At 33.8% G+C, this 14,891-nt stretch overlaps 1 protein-coding gene across 5 annotated transcripts in view; it reads left to right on the forward strand.

The window, feature by feature from the left end:
• ARAP2 (ArfGAP with RhoGAP domain, ankyrin repeat and PH domain 2) overlaps positions 1–14,891 on the forward strand; it is a 194,361-nt gene that overhangs the window by 111,261 nt on the left and 68,209 nt on the right. For all 5 annotated transcript variants that reach the window (XM_053901630.1, XM_019414538.2, XM_019414546.2 and 2 more), the window contains exons 20-21: positions 8,942–9,105; positions 13,244–13,456. In XM_053901630.1, the coding sequence (XP_053757605.1) occupies positions 8,942–9,105; positions 13,244–13,456 (377 nt within the window). The remainder of the gene's footprint in view (positions 1–8,941; positions 9,106–13,243; positions 13,457–14,891) is intronic.

The raw sequence follows: 14,891 nt of genomic DNA on the forward strand, positions 1-14,891 counted from the left end.
AGAAGTGTGTATAAGGTACTGGTAACTTTATCTTCTTAGAGAAACATTTATAGAAAAGAAACTGGAGGAAAGAAAGGACTTTTATTTGCTTTTTAAATTAGGGCCAGTGAATTATCAGGAATGTAAAAGATGACCTCCCACCCCCAATAAAAGAAAAGAATAACCTAGTGTTTATGCACCTCATTTCTTTCTCTTTAGGTTGAGTCCAAAGGAGCCCCATCAGAGTTTGAAATCAAGATTAAATAGTTCTGCTCTGGTATAAATATACTTTTAAATACATCAGTGATTACTTTTAACTTGTGTTTCAATTCAAATTTTATATCCAGCAATAGGATTTTAAAACTATTATGTACCACTAAATGCTATGCACTATGCTAATGACCAGAAATCCAAAATGCTTTCTTCCTTGCTTGCCTGTGCAAAGTTTGGATTCTAACAGCAAAAAACATTTACACACAGAACAGATAGTATAATAGAGGACAAATCAGCTATTCATAATTAGGAAGGGACACATGTACTAAGTATTGGGACATTAAGCATAGAGTGTCAGGGAGGGTTTCCTGGAGTACAGTTCAAGGAGGATGGGAGTAGCCAGCCAAGAGCAGGAAATATTTATTGTAATAAGATATGAATTTTTAAAGTGTGTCTTTAGTGTAGGAGAATGGAAGAGTTGGAGGGGAAAATATAGGCCAGATATGAAGACCCCTTAGTCATGAAAATTCCAGAGCTGTAGAAGGGAAATGATGAGGAAATGATGCCATTGGCTTTGCATTTGTCAATTTATTTTAGATTTTTAAATTGAGGTGTAAATGATAGGTAATGTTAGTTTCAGGTATACACATAGTAATTCAAATTTTTATATATTGTGAAGTGATCACCACCTTCAGTCTACCATTTGTCACCTTCTAAGATTATTACATATCAGTATAGTCCCTGTGCTGTACATGGTATCCCCATGTCTCATTTACTTTAACTGAAAGTTCATACCTCTTACTTGTACTTAGTTTGTACCCTTCCGCTGTTTTGCCCATCCCTTCACCCTTCTCCCCTCTGGCAACCACCAGATTATGCATTGTATCATTATATCTAGGAGTCAGTTTCTGTTTTGTATTGTTTCTTAGATCCCCCATATAAGTGAAATCATATGATATTTGTCTTTCTCTGACATGTTTCACTTAGCACAATACCATCTAGATCCACTCATGTTGTCACAAATTCTTTCTTATGGCTGAGTAATGTTTCATTGCATATATATACACCGCTTCTTTATCCATTCATCTGTTGATGGACACTTGGGTTGCTTCCATAACCTGGCTCTTCTAAACAATGCTGCAGTGAACATAGAGATGCATATGTCTGTTTGAATTAGTGTTTTCTTTCTTTGTTTTTTTTTTTTTTATTTTTGTCTTTCAGATAAATGCCCAGAAGTGAAATTGCTGGATTGTGTGGCATTTCTGTTTTTTATTTGTTGAGGAATCTTCATACTGTTTTCCATAGTGGCTGCACTGTTTTACATTCCTATCAGATGTACATGAGGGTTCCTTTTTTTTTTTTTTTTTGTATCCTCATCAGCACTTGCTATTTCTTCTCTTTCTTTGATACTTTCCATTCTGACACATGTGAGGTGGTATCTCATTGTGGTTTTGATTTGCATTTCCCTGATGCTGAGTGATGTTGAACATCTTTTCATGCGTCTGTTGGCCATCTGACTAATTTCTTTGTAGAAATGTCTACTCATGGGGCGCCTGGGTGGCTCAGTCGGTTGAGTGTCCGACTTCGGCTCAGGTCGTGATCTCGTGCTTTGTGGGTTCGAGCCCCACGTCGGGCTCTGTGCTGACAGCTCAGAGCCTGGAGCCTGCTTCAGATTCTGTGTCTCCTTCTCTCTCTGCCCCTCCCATGCTCATGCTTTGTCTCTCTCTGTGTCTCAATAATAAACGTTAATTTTTTTTTTTTTTTTTTTTTTTTAAAGAAATGTCTATTCAGGTCCTCTGCCAGGTTTTTACTTGGATTGTTTGCATTTTTTTTTTTCCTCCGCTTGAGTTGTGTGGATATTAACCCCTGTTGGTTATATAATTTGCAGGTTATCTTCATTTTCTTGATGGTTTCCTTTGCTGTACAAAAACTTTTTAGTTTGAAGTATTCCTGTTTATTTTTGCTTTTGTTGCATCTTGCCTGAGGAGACAGATCCAAAGAAATACTACTATGACCATTATCCAAGAGCTTACTTTTTTTCTTTTTGGTATTAGTTTTCTGCTTTCTGGTCTTAGATTTAATCCTTTAATCTATTTTGAGCTTTTTTTTGTGTTTTGTTTATAGCGTAAGAAAGTGATCCAGTGTCATTCTTTTGCATATAGTTTTCCCAATACCATTTATCAAAGAGCTCTGTTGCATGTTTTTGCCTTCTTTATTGAAGATTAAATAATTATATAAACATGGGTTTATTTCTGGACTCTATTCTGTTTCATTGATCCATGTGTATTTTTAATGCCTGTATCTTACTGTTTTGATTACTGTAGCTTTAGAATAGTTAGAATGTAAGGAGTGTGATACTTCTAGTTTTGTTCTTCTCAAGATTGCTTTTGCTATTCAAGGTCTTTTGGGGCCCATATAAATTTTAGGGTTATTTTTTCTAAATCTGTGAAAAATGCTTGTTGGTATTTTGATAAGGATTGCGTTAAATCTGTAGATTGCTTTGTATAGTATGAACATTTTAATAGTATTCTTTCAATCTTTGAGCATGGTATCTATTTCCATTTATTCATTTCATATTTGGTTTCTTTCATCAGTGTCTTAGAGTTTTAAAAATACAGGTCTTTCACTTACTTGCTTAAATTTATTCTTAGGTATTTTATTATTTTTGATGCAATTGTAAATGGTATTGTTTTCTTCATTTCTTTTTCTCATGGTTCATTATTAGTGTATAGAAATTCACAGATTTCTGTATATAAATTCCAGATCTCTCAATTTTACTAATTTATTCTATTTTTTTTTTTTTTTGGTGGAGTCTTTAGGGTTTTCTGTCCATAGTATCATGTCATCTATAAATGGTGACAGTTTTACTTCTTTCTTTGATTTAGATGCTTTTTATTTCTTTTTCTCATCTGATTGCTATGGCAATGGCTTCTAATACTATTTTGAATAAAAGCGGTGACAGAATTCTTGTTCCTTATATTAGAGGAAAAGGTTTTATCTTTTCACCATTGAGTATGATGCTAACTTGGGTTTGTTAAATATAGCCTTTATATTGAGGTATGTTTCCTCTAAACTGACTTTGTTCAGAGTTTTTATCTTTAATGTATGTTGAATTTTGTCAATTGCTCTTTTCTGCATTTATAGAGATGATTGTTATTTTTTGTATTCTTCCATTTGTTAATGTGTCTCACATTGATTGATTTGCAGATATCAAACTGTCCTTGCATACCTGGAATAAATCCTATTTGATCATGGTGAATGATCCTTTTAATTATATTTAAATTCAATTTTATAATATTTTGTTGAGGATTTTTGCATCAGTGTTCATCATCAAAGTTGATAACGATATTCTGGCCTTGTGGAATGAATTGGAAGTATTCCTCTTAATTTTTTTTTTCTTTTTTGGAAAGGAATTGCAAAGGATATGTATAAACTCTTTTTTTTTAAATGTTTGGTAGAATTCACCTGTGAAGCCATTTGGTCTTGGACTTCTGTTTGTTGGGAGTTTTTTTGATTACTGAGGTTAAGTTTTGTTACTACTAATGGGTCTGTTCAAATTTTCTGTTCCTTCTTTAGTCTTGGAGATTGTACATTTCTGGGAATTTATCCATTTTTCTAGGTTTTCCAATTTGTTGGCATATCATTTTGCATAGTAGTCTCTTATAAGCCTTTGTATTTCTATGTTATCTGTTGTAACTTCTCTTTCATTTCTGATTGTATTTATTTGAGTCCTCCTGCTTTTTTTTTTCTTGATGAGTCTGGCTAAAGGTTTATTAGTGTTTATCTTTTCAAAGAACTGACTCTTAGTTTTATTGATTTTTTTGTCTTTTTAGTTTTTATATCATTTATTTCCATTCTGATCTTTATAATTTCCTTCTTTCTACTAATATTGGGCTTTGTTTATTCTCATGTTTCTAGTTCCTTTAGGTGTAAAGTTAGATTGCTTACTTGAGATTTTTTCTTATTTCTTGAGGTAGGCCTATATTGCTAGAAACTACCCTCTTATAACTGCTTTTGGTGCAAGTTACAGATTTTTTACTGTTCTGTTTATATTTTTATTTGTCTCCATGTATTTTTTTAGTTTCCTCTTTGATTTCATCATTAACTCTGGTTGTTTAGTAGCATGTTGTTTAGCCTCTGTGTGTTGTTTAGCCACTTTTCATGTTGTAATTGATTTCTAGTTTTATACCACTGTGGTTGGAAAATATGTCTGAAATGATTTGTCTTCTTAAATTTATTGAGACTTGTTTTATAGCCTAACGTGATCTGTTCGAAGAATGTCCCATGTGCACTTGAAAAGAATATTTATTCTGTTTTTGAGTGGAATGTCCTGTATATATTTATTTTTTTATTATTTATATTTTAGTTAATATACAGTTCAGTATTGATTTCAGAAGTAGAATTCAATGATTCAACACTTCCATACAATAGCCAGTGCTCATCACAAGTACTCTTCTTAATGCTCATGTGTATATCTGTTAAGTACATCTTCTGTAATATGTTGTGGAAGGCCTATGTATCTTATTGATCTTATGTCTGGATGATCTATCCATTGATATATGTGGGAGTGTTAAAGTCCCTTACTATTATTTATAACTGTCAATGTATTACTGTCAATTTATTACTGTCAGTTTCTCCTTTATGTCTTAATATTTGCTTTTTACACTTAGATGTCCATATGTAGGTGCACAGATCTTTAAAAGTGTTACATCCTTTTGTTGAATTGATACTATTATCATTATGTAATGTTTTTTCTCTATCCCCTATTACATTTTTTGTTTGTTTTAAGGTCTGTTTTGACTAATGTAAGTATTGCTACTCCAGCTTTCTTTTTATTTCCATTTGAATGGAATGTCTTTTTCCATCCCTTCACTTTGTGTGTCTTTAGATCTGAAGTGAGTCTCTTATAGGCAACATATCTATAGGTCTTTTTAATAATCCACTAACTGTCCCTCTTTGTCTTTTGATGGGAATATTTAGTTCTTTTACATTTGAAGTAATTATTGATAGATATGTACCTAATGCCATTTTGTTGATTGTTTCCTGGTTTTTTTTGTTGTTGTTTTGTGGGTTTTTGTAGTTTTTCTGTGTTCCTTCTTCTTTTGCTCTCTTCCCTTATGATGAGATGACATTCCTTAGTGTTCAGTTTGTATTCCTTTTTCCTTAATTTTTGTACATCTGTTACAGATATTTAGTTTGTGGTTTCCTTGAGGTTCATATAGAATATCTTTAGTGTATAGTAGTTTGTTTTAAGTTAATAGTCATTTAAGTTCAAGGATGTTCTAAAAGCACTGCATTTTAACTGCCCCCTCCTGATACATTTTATGTTTTTGACATCACATTTTGCACATTATTATTTTGTGTATCCTTTGACTAAGTGTGTAGTCCTAGATAATTTTACTACTTTTGTCCTTTAACCTACATTCAACAACCCACATAGATACGTTCTAGCTATGTGGGTCGTTGATCTACTTTATTCTATGTTTACCATTACCATTGATATTTTTTTTCTTTCATAGTGTTTAGTATCTAGTTATGGCCTTTTCTTTTTATTTAAAGAAGCCCCTATAACATTTCTTATAAGGCTGGTTTGGTTTTGATGAACTCCTTTAGGCTTTTGCTTATCTGGGAAACTTATCTCTCCTTTAATTCAGAATGATAATATTGCTGGGTGTAGAGTATTCTGGTTGTATTTTTTTTTTTTTCCTTTCAGCACTTTGAATGTATCATATTCCCTCATGACTTCCTTATGTAAAATTTCTGTTATAAAATTAGCTGATGGGGTGCCTGGGTAGCTCAGTTGATTGTCTGACTTGATTTTGGCTCAGGTCATGATCCCAGGGTTGTGGGATCCAGCCCCGCATTGGGCTCTGAGCTGAACATGGAGCCATGGAACCTGCTTATGATTCTCTCTCTCTCCCCCTCTCTCTCCCTCTCTCCCCCTCTCTCCCCCTCTCTCCCCCTCTCTCCCCCTCTCTCCCCGCTCCCCCTCTCCTCCCTCTCTTCCCTTCCCCCTCCCCCTCTCTTCCCTCTCTCCCCCTCTCCCCCCCTCCCCCCCCTCCTCCTCCCTCCCTCTTTCTCTCCTCATCCCCCTCTGCTCCCCAGCTCATGCTTGCTCTCTCTCAAATAAAAACATAAATTAAAAAAATAAATAAAATCAGCTGATAGTCTTGAGGGAGATTCCCATGGCATGTAAATAGTTGTTTTACTCTTGCTGCTGTTAAGATCCTCTCTTTAATTCTTGACACTAGTTATAATGTATCTTGCCATGGGTCTCTTTGAGTTCATGTTATTTTGGAATTTCTGTTCCTGGCCTTGGATGTCTTTTTCCTTTACCAGGTTGGGAAAGTTTTCAGGCATTATTTCTTCAAATAGGTTTCCTGTCCCTTTGGCTCTTTTTTTTTTTTTTTTTTTTTCCCTTCCTCTGGGACCCCTTTGATTCAAGTGATCGTGTACTTGATGTTGTCCCAGTGGTCCCTTAAGCTCTGCTCATTTTCAAATTACTTTTTCTTTTTGCTGTTCTGATTGCATGATTTTCATTCCCTGGTCTTCCACTCTCCTGCATTGATCCATTCTTCTGCATCATTTAGTGTGTTGATTCCTTCTAGTACTTTTTATCTCACTTATTATTCAGCTCTGATCTTTTTTTTTTTTTATATTTTCCATCTCTTCATTGAAGTTCTAACTGTGTTCATTCAGTCTTCCTTTGATTTTTAGTGAACATCTTTATGAGCATCACTTTGAGTCCTCCAGGTCCAGTGTCATTCAAAGCCATTGTTTCCTTGTTTATTTTCTGTTTAGATTATCTGTCAGTTGTTGTAAGTGAGGTATTAAAGTCCCTATTATTGTTATATTACTGTCACTTCCTTTATGTTAGTTATTGTTTTATATATTTGGGTACTTCCACATTGGGGGCACAAATATTTACAATTGTTAGATCTTCTTGTTGGATTGTCCCCTTTATTATGATGTAGTGCCCCTCTTTATCTCTTGTTACAGTCTTTGTTTTAAAGTCTAGTTTGTCCAGTGTAAGTAAATATTGCTGCTCCAGCTTTCTTTTGACATCTGTTTGTGTGATAAATGTTTCTCCATCCCTTTACTTTCCATATGCTGGTGTCTTTAAGTCCAAAGTGAGTCTCTTGTAGGCAGTATAATGATGGTTTTTTGTTTTTTTTTTTTTAATCTGTTCTGATACCCTATGTCTTTGGATTGGAGGGTTTAGTCCATTTACACTGAGGGTGATTATTGATGGAAATGTATTTATTTCCATTGTATTACCTGTTTTGTTGTGGTTTCTGGAGATTTTCCCAGATCCTTTCCTGTCTTTGTCACTTTTGGTCTTTGCTTTCCACTCAAAGAGCCCCTTTTAATATGGCGTGCAAAAAGCTGGTTTAGCGATGTGACCACTACTTTGAACTCTTTATCTGGTGGACTGCTTATCTCTCTTTCATTTAGTTCTTTTTCTGAGATTTTGCTTTGTTCTTTTGTTAGGAACATATTCCTTTGTCTCCTTATTTGGCCTAACTTCCTGTGTCTGTGTATTAGATGGATCAGTTACACCTCCCAGTCTTGAGGGAGATTAGTTTTGCATATTAGATTGTCCTGGAAGTCCTGAGGAGTGAGTATTAGAGACACGGAGAAGTAGGAAAGGAAACTTATTAGGAAGCATTTTAGTGACCTTAAGAAGCATTGTAAAAACTTGAAATCAGACAATGTCAGAATGAAGAGAAGGCAGAGTAAATATATCCAGGAATGGAAATCAACAGAATTCATGTGGCAGTAATGTGGTTTGGGTGGAGGCAGAACCAATCTAAAATTAATTAATCCCATATTTCTAGTGGGATAAGTGGAGGATTATAGTACTAGTCTGATATGAGGAAAGAAAAAGGTTCAAGATAATTGTGACATAGTAAGATGAGGGTGTCCAAAAATTAATATTAATTAGTATTATTGTTTACTTAGTTATTAATATTACATTCGCTGAGTCTTGAAGTAGGTACTATTATTATCCTCATTTTGTCACTAATGAAACTGAGGCCCAAAGAAGGTTGATAACTTGCCCAAGGTCACAAAGGAAGTAAGTGCAGAGTGAAAATTTGAGGTTGGGTAGTGATTACATTTTCTACTCTCTTGACTACTTCATGCTCTTTTCAGTCACATGGAGATATGATCTGTGAGATAAAGTTATAATCTGTTGATAGGGATTTGGGAGTTACTGTCTCTAAGCGAGGGGTGAAACCATTGGCCTGAATGATGAGTCTCTGCAGAGTCCTTAGAGTTCTTGTGAGTGCACTGAGGTTCAAAAGAGGAAATGAGCTTGTGTAGAAATTGAGTAACCAGAAAGATAGGAAAATCTGGAAAGAATTATATTATAAAAAACAAAATGTATTTTTTTTTCTTTTTTAAGAAGTGAAATCATTGACAGTCCTAAAATCTTAAAAAAAGTAGCCATAAAATCTAGTCACCCATGATGCTTGCCAGAGTAGTTTCAATCCACTTATTCAGAAACAAAATAAAGCGGGTCAGAAAATGAAGGGAGGTGAGACCATGAATTGAGAGAACTTTCCTGCACTTCATGGAGAGATGTCACTGTACAGATAAAAGAGATCAAATGGAAGCTAATGGTAGATGGAGAGTTTTCTTCTGATGGATGAGGCAAGATCACATTTATATGGATTTAAAGATACTCTGTCTAGAAGTCAAAATTTTAGAAAAAAATTATAATTTGAAATGCTTTTAAACTTTACAGAACATTATACATCCATGGGCATACCAAGTTGGATTTCACAGTCTGGCATACTGCAATTGAAAAAGCAGCAGGTACAGATGGTAATGCATTACAAGATCAGCAGCTCAGCAAAAATGACGTTCCCATTATTGTGAACAGCTGTATAGCATTTGTTACACAGTATGGTAAGTATTGAAAAGTTTTTATTCAACCCCCAGAACTCATGGTATCATTCTTAGAGTTTTTTAAGTGGTTCCGCCACTGGACTGCATTAGAGCTCTTTATATTTGAAAGTACATCAGTGAAAAATAAAAACATCACCATTCAGCCGAATGCCATTCCTTCTCCCAGTAAAATTTAAATTACACAATGTACTTTTACCATTTTCTTCTTTTACATGCGTAAAAAATTTAAATGCCATATTGAAAGAATCTATATTATAAAATGTATATTAAAAATAGACTGAAGACTTTATTTTTCAGAGGTTACAAGGGTTACTGTAAAGTCTAAGGGAATGCAGTGGGTCGCCTAAACATGTTTTTGGAAGTGGTAAACTGTGGGAAAATATGTGAAAGATTTTTTTGTTGCTGTTGACAAGCATTCAAAGTATGTATATGTATTTATTTCATTCAACGTGCTATTAGTCACATGTTTATATTAAGAATCATGGTTATTCTAATAGTTTTGACTTGATCTTAACAGAGTTTTATGAATAGTTTGCAAGTGAAAAACAATTGGTTGACATACACATGGGCTAACTTCATTTTAAAATAATATGCTATGATAGTAAAGTATTCCTTGATTCTTCATGTTTATTTTCAAATATGAATTCCTCAGGTTCCTTCTTTGTTACATATTTCATCAATACTCTAAAAGGTAGAAGATTGTGAACTATATTTTAAATATAAAAATGTTTTCTACCTTTTAATCTGTAGGTAAGTGCCATTGATTTAGATTACAAGTTTGGAAAAGAGTAAAATGATTGATCTTGTATTTGGGAAGGTAATTAACTTTTTTTTTTGTTCTCTTAATATTAGAAGTGTCCTTGGGTGTTTTTAATTTGAAAAGAAGGTGTAATCAGTGACAGAGCTGCAGTAAAACATTGTGTTATTAGTTTGTTACTTATTTATTGTCTGTTGTGTGCCAGCCATTGATCTTGGTACTGGAAGTACAGCAGTGGGAGTAAAAAGTTAAAGACAAAGCCATGAATCATAGGTTTCAGTAATGAGAACTGACAACAAACTGCTATGAGTAAAATGTTAGAAATAACAAAGGCTATGAAGAAAATAATTTTTAGAAATTAAATTTATAATACGTGTATATTAATCTATCTTCTTCTGGAGAGAGTGCCATTTTAAGTATTTTGCTTATTTCGTATATAATTCAAGTATCATTAATCAGATTCACTGTGTTTGAATTACATATCTTTGAATTATATACCTACTGTAAATATGTATGCAGTCACATTATGTGGCTGTTACTCTATGAAATCCCTTCCTGTGATACTGTGTCCGTATATTCCTTATCAGTGGTAGTCATCTGTTTATTTGAAAATGGGGGAGGAAGAAGGTTATCATCTTCATTCGTTAGTCATTCAGTATTAGCACACTTGAATTTCATTGGTATAAATGAATTGCACACGTACTATGTTTTAGCAAGAGCAAAACCTCATTGGGAATTTTCACATCATGTTAGTTTCATAATGGCATAAGGTCTTTCTTAAGCTGTGAAATGATTAAAATAATTCTAGCTCCAGTGTATCCAATTTAAGGTTTCTCTTGGGAAATCAGAAGTTTCTTTGTGGTGTTTCTTTGAATTTAAAACCATTAAGCATTAGATTGTTTTCAACTAAATTTTATACATTAAAACTACTTTGTAACTCTGGCACAAGGTACATTAACTTGCATATAAAAGTAATAAAGCCGATGAAAGACTGTGTTTTGTTTTGTTTTTAATGAGCAGAATATGGGGGAAACCCTGATGTTACCAGCATGTATAGTAGGGAAGATATGACACACACTTGGAAAATGCCCAGTGATTAATAGAATGAAGATGGTTGACTCAAAGACTTTACAAGTCACGATTATTTTGAACTTCCTGACCTTTGTATTAAAATCTGAAGGCCAGTTTTTTTGTGTTCATGGTGTCAAGATTTTGAACAGAACCGGTTCACAGTCAAATTTTTAAAGTTTAATTTTTTTAATGAGTTTTAGTAGTTCTTGGGAATTATTTTAATTTATGTAAACAAAATTATGTGTGCAGTTAATATATTTGAGTACTAGCTTTTAGAAATTCATTCAACGAGGGATATAACTTAAGGTCAAAAACTTAGTCACAGGTTTTTGTTTTTGTAGATGTTGCTTATTCTTACATTAAATGATCATTTATTGAATGCTTCCTAAGTTCTAGTCATGGTAGAGTTACTGTACACAGAGAGTAAGACATGAACCTTACCCTCTAGCTTTTTACAGATTTGTGAATCAAAGACGTTTAAACAACTAGGCAGTTGTATCTCAAGTATACAAAATTCTGTGGTAGAGAGCTTCAGGAGTTGGTACAAGGAGAGCTTCATGGGTGAGATGTGCTTACCATAAGTCTTAACAGAAAATAGGAGCTAGTTAGGACAAGAAGGGAATCGGGATTCTATGAGGAGGATCAGTGTATGCTCATGTATGGAGTCATGAGAGAAGTTTTCTATTGAGGGAAGCGCCAGAGCTTAGCATGAGAAGAACAGTAGATGAGAGGCAGGAGGGTTAAGCCTATTCATGTAGAGTCTTAAATATTATAATAAATCCTCAAACTTGTCCTCTAGGCAGTGAGAGGGCAGTATCCAGATTTTTAAGCATGTTGGTGACACCAACAGACCTGTATCTCAGATCAAGCTATTATCAGTGTTGAGATGGACTGGAGGGCTACACAAGAATAGGGGCAGGAAGTTGTGACAATGTAGTGAGGAACTGAGTGCAAAAAAATAACAGGACATGGGATAGAAAGAAGGGGACAGTTTGAGAGCAAGGCTATGATGAAAAATATATGTGGCTTTTTAATATTGTAAGCGAAAAAGAAAAATTCTGACTTATAAAGGACTGAGGAGAAGGAAGTGCCATGTATTGAGATACCAGAGACAAGATAAAGACCATAGTGAGATTAACAGGTGAAGTAGTGAATGGGGCAGGAGACTTAATTCCTCAGATCATTTTGATTTATTCATGAAAATGGTGTGTGTTGCAGGTATATTTATAAAGTATCTGTATATAAAGTGTATGTGTGTGTGTTTGAAATCCTAGAAATGAAAACCTGGGTGAAAATGTATATGTGGTAGTTAAACTGATGAAGTTGGGTGGGTTCACCCACAGATTTTTGTAGGGGAGTAGAAAAGAGAAGAGAATTGAGGCTGGATTTATGGAATCCTTAGTAAATACTAGATGGTAGAATAAATAGAGGACTGGACCAGTAGTCATAGAGGAATGGGGGGAAAGTTAGGAGATTATAATGTCATGAACGCTCTCCTTCATGACATTAAAAGAATTTTAGCAGGGATTCATATGGAGTGTCATACACTGCAGGGGATTCTCATTAGATAAAAACAGAAAAGCACCTAAAAAATAGGATGTCGTTGATATTCTTGATGAAGGTGGTCCCAACAGATGCACAGAAGCAAGATTATGGTTGAAGGATGAACAGGGGCATGAGATGATAGGAAGAATAAATACAGGAAAGTCAGCTGGGGTTTGGAAGGAAGAGAGATCCAGAGACCTGGGAGGGGCAAGGGAGCACTTTAAAATTTTGTTTGTATCATCATCATTATCCTCACTCCTCTCCGCTCCTCATCCTCTTATTTTATATGGGACACCTGGTGAATCAGTAACTTTGAAAAGGAGATGATTCAATTCCTCATCCAGAAGAAGGTGAAAGTGGGAACAGACAGAAATTAATATACAAATATGAGTGCAAAGGGCTAAGAAAATTTATACTAGAGCGCCTCACTTTTATCAGTGAAACTGGGGACAGGCTTGAATTCTGGGAGATAAAGTAAAGATTGGACACCTGTGGTAAAAGAACATTTTAAGATACCATGAAGGGGGAAGGGCTGGACAGAGGCTTGTTAAAAGCTTGCTAAAAGCTGAGAAGTTTGTTCATCATTTTAAGTACTTAAATTAGGGGGTGGGGGACCTTTTTCCCCTCATGCATGTTTATATCAACTCTTGGATAATGACTTTGTCTGGCTCAATGTCCCAACACAAAAGTCTATATTTCTAAGCCATAAAAGTAGATTTTGATTTTAGACTTCATATATGTAACTTTTTTTTTTTTAAACCAAAGGTTTAGGATGCAAATATATCTATCAAAAGAATGGTGATCCTTTGCATATAAGCGAACTCCTGGAGAGTTTCAAAAAGGATGCAAGGAGCTTTAAATTGAGGGCTGGAAAACATCAGCTTGAAGATGTGACAGGCGTGTTGAAAAATTTTCTCTCCGACATTGATGATGCACTTCTTACTAAGGAGCTCTATCCATATTGGATCTCTGCTTTAGGTAATACATATAATATGGAACATAATAAATGCTTGCCTTCTAAACTGATAATTATATTTTTGAAATCTTTGCTAATCTGCAAATTTAATTGAAAGGAACAGTGTACCTAAGGGCTTAGAACAGATACTGTGTAGATATCCATAGTTGTTTATATCTACCTCAAAAGAAATTTATAGTAATAATTGCTAAGTAGTATGTTAAAGTAATTCTTAGTTTGCAGATTTCTTAGTGTTTGCTTTGCTTTAACTTTGAAAGTGTTAGGGTTAAGTCCGTGTATGCTATTAATTTCTCATTAAGATTAAAATGAACGGTTTAATATAAGATTGGTTTTATATGATTTCCCTATATGGCTCTTTGGCTTCCCTTTATCATTCATTCTATCTCTGTAGGGTACATAACAATAGTTTTTAAACTCTTTCTTCATTTCCCCCTCAATAAACTAGAACAAAAGAAGAAAAGCCTTTGCTATACTGTAAGAACCTATTTAAGAAATGACTCTAGAAAAGTAGTTTATTAAATCACTTGTTGGGTCAAATTGATTCAGTAAAACCTACATTTACATCTATTAATTCAAAATAACTCCTTTTACAAAAACATTACAACAATGAAGGCTTTTAAATGTAAACATTACCTTTCATCCCATCTTTCTAATAGAACTATTTTCATTTTTACGTCTTATTTTGTAGTCTTTGTCCCCCATACCTATAATTTATATATAATCCTTTATATTAAACCACAAACATTTCATGTATATCTACAATACTTATAAAATTATTTTTGATCATTTTTTTCAATTAAAAAAATTAAAAAAATTAAAAATTATCATTGAATTTTCGACCATAATTTACTAATATATTTCTACTGTACATTTAATGCGTTTCAAGATTTTTTGGGAAAGTGACCTTTGAATTTGACTATATGATATGCCTCTGTTGAGAAATAGACTTTTTCAGTGAAAGTATTTGTTTAATCTCACACATAAATATGATATATTAAGGGATTAATGTTGAAGTGATGTCATAAAACATCCACAGTTTGAAAAATTCTCCCAAGAATGACCCTTATTAGTGTCAGCAAGAAGGGAGTTGTACTGTTGCTAAAATAAAGCTTTTCCTAATTTAACTACCAATTCAGAAGACTTTTATTTGCCTCCTGGTATTTCTCAAATCAATAGGTTCAACTCTAATCACAAAGAGAATTGATTGCATAATTATCTGAGATATAAAATATGGAATTAGATAATGTATCACTTTAAGCCCAATTACTTTGCCACTCTCATTTTTATTTCATGATTTATTATAATTTTATAACTATGAAGTTATTTATAGCATCTCTAGTTTATAAGGACTAACAATTTGTCTTTATTGTAAAATCGGTTATCAAAAATTTGAGGCAAGTATACTTTTGCTCAGTTGTCAAGTTCTAAGACAAAGAT

This window comes from Panthera pardus, unplaced genomic scaffold (assembly GCF_024362965.1).
Source record: "Panthera pardus isolate Hobbes unplaced genomic scaffold, ASM2436296v1 HiC_scaffold_13, whole genome shotgun sequence".
Taxonomy (NCBI): Eukaryota; Metazoa; Chordata; class Mammalia; order Carnivora; family Felidae; genus Panthera; species Panthera pardus.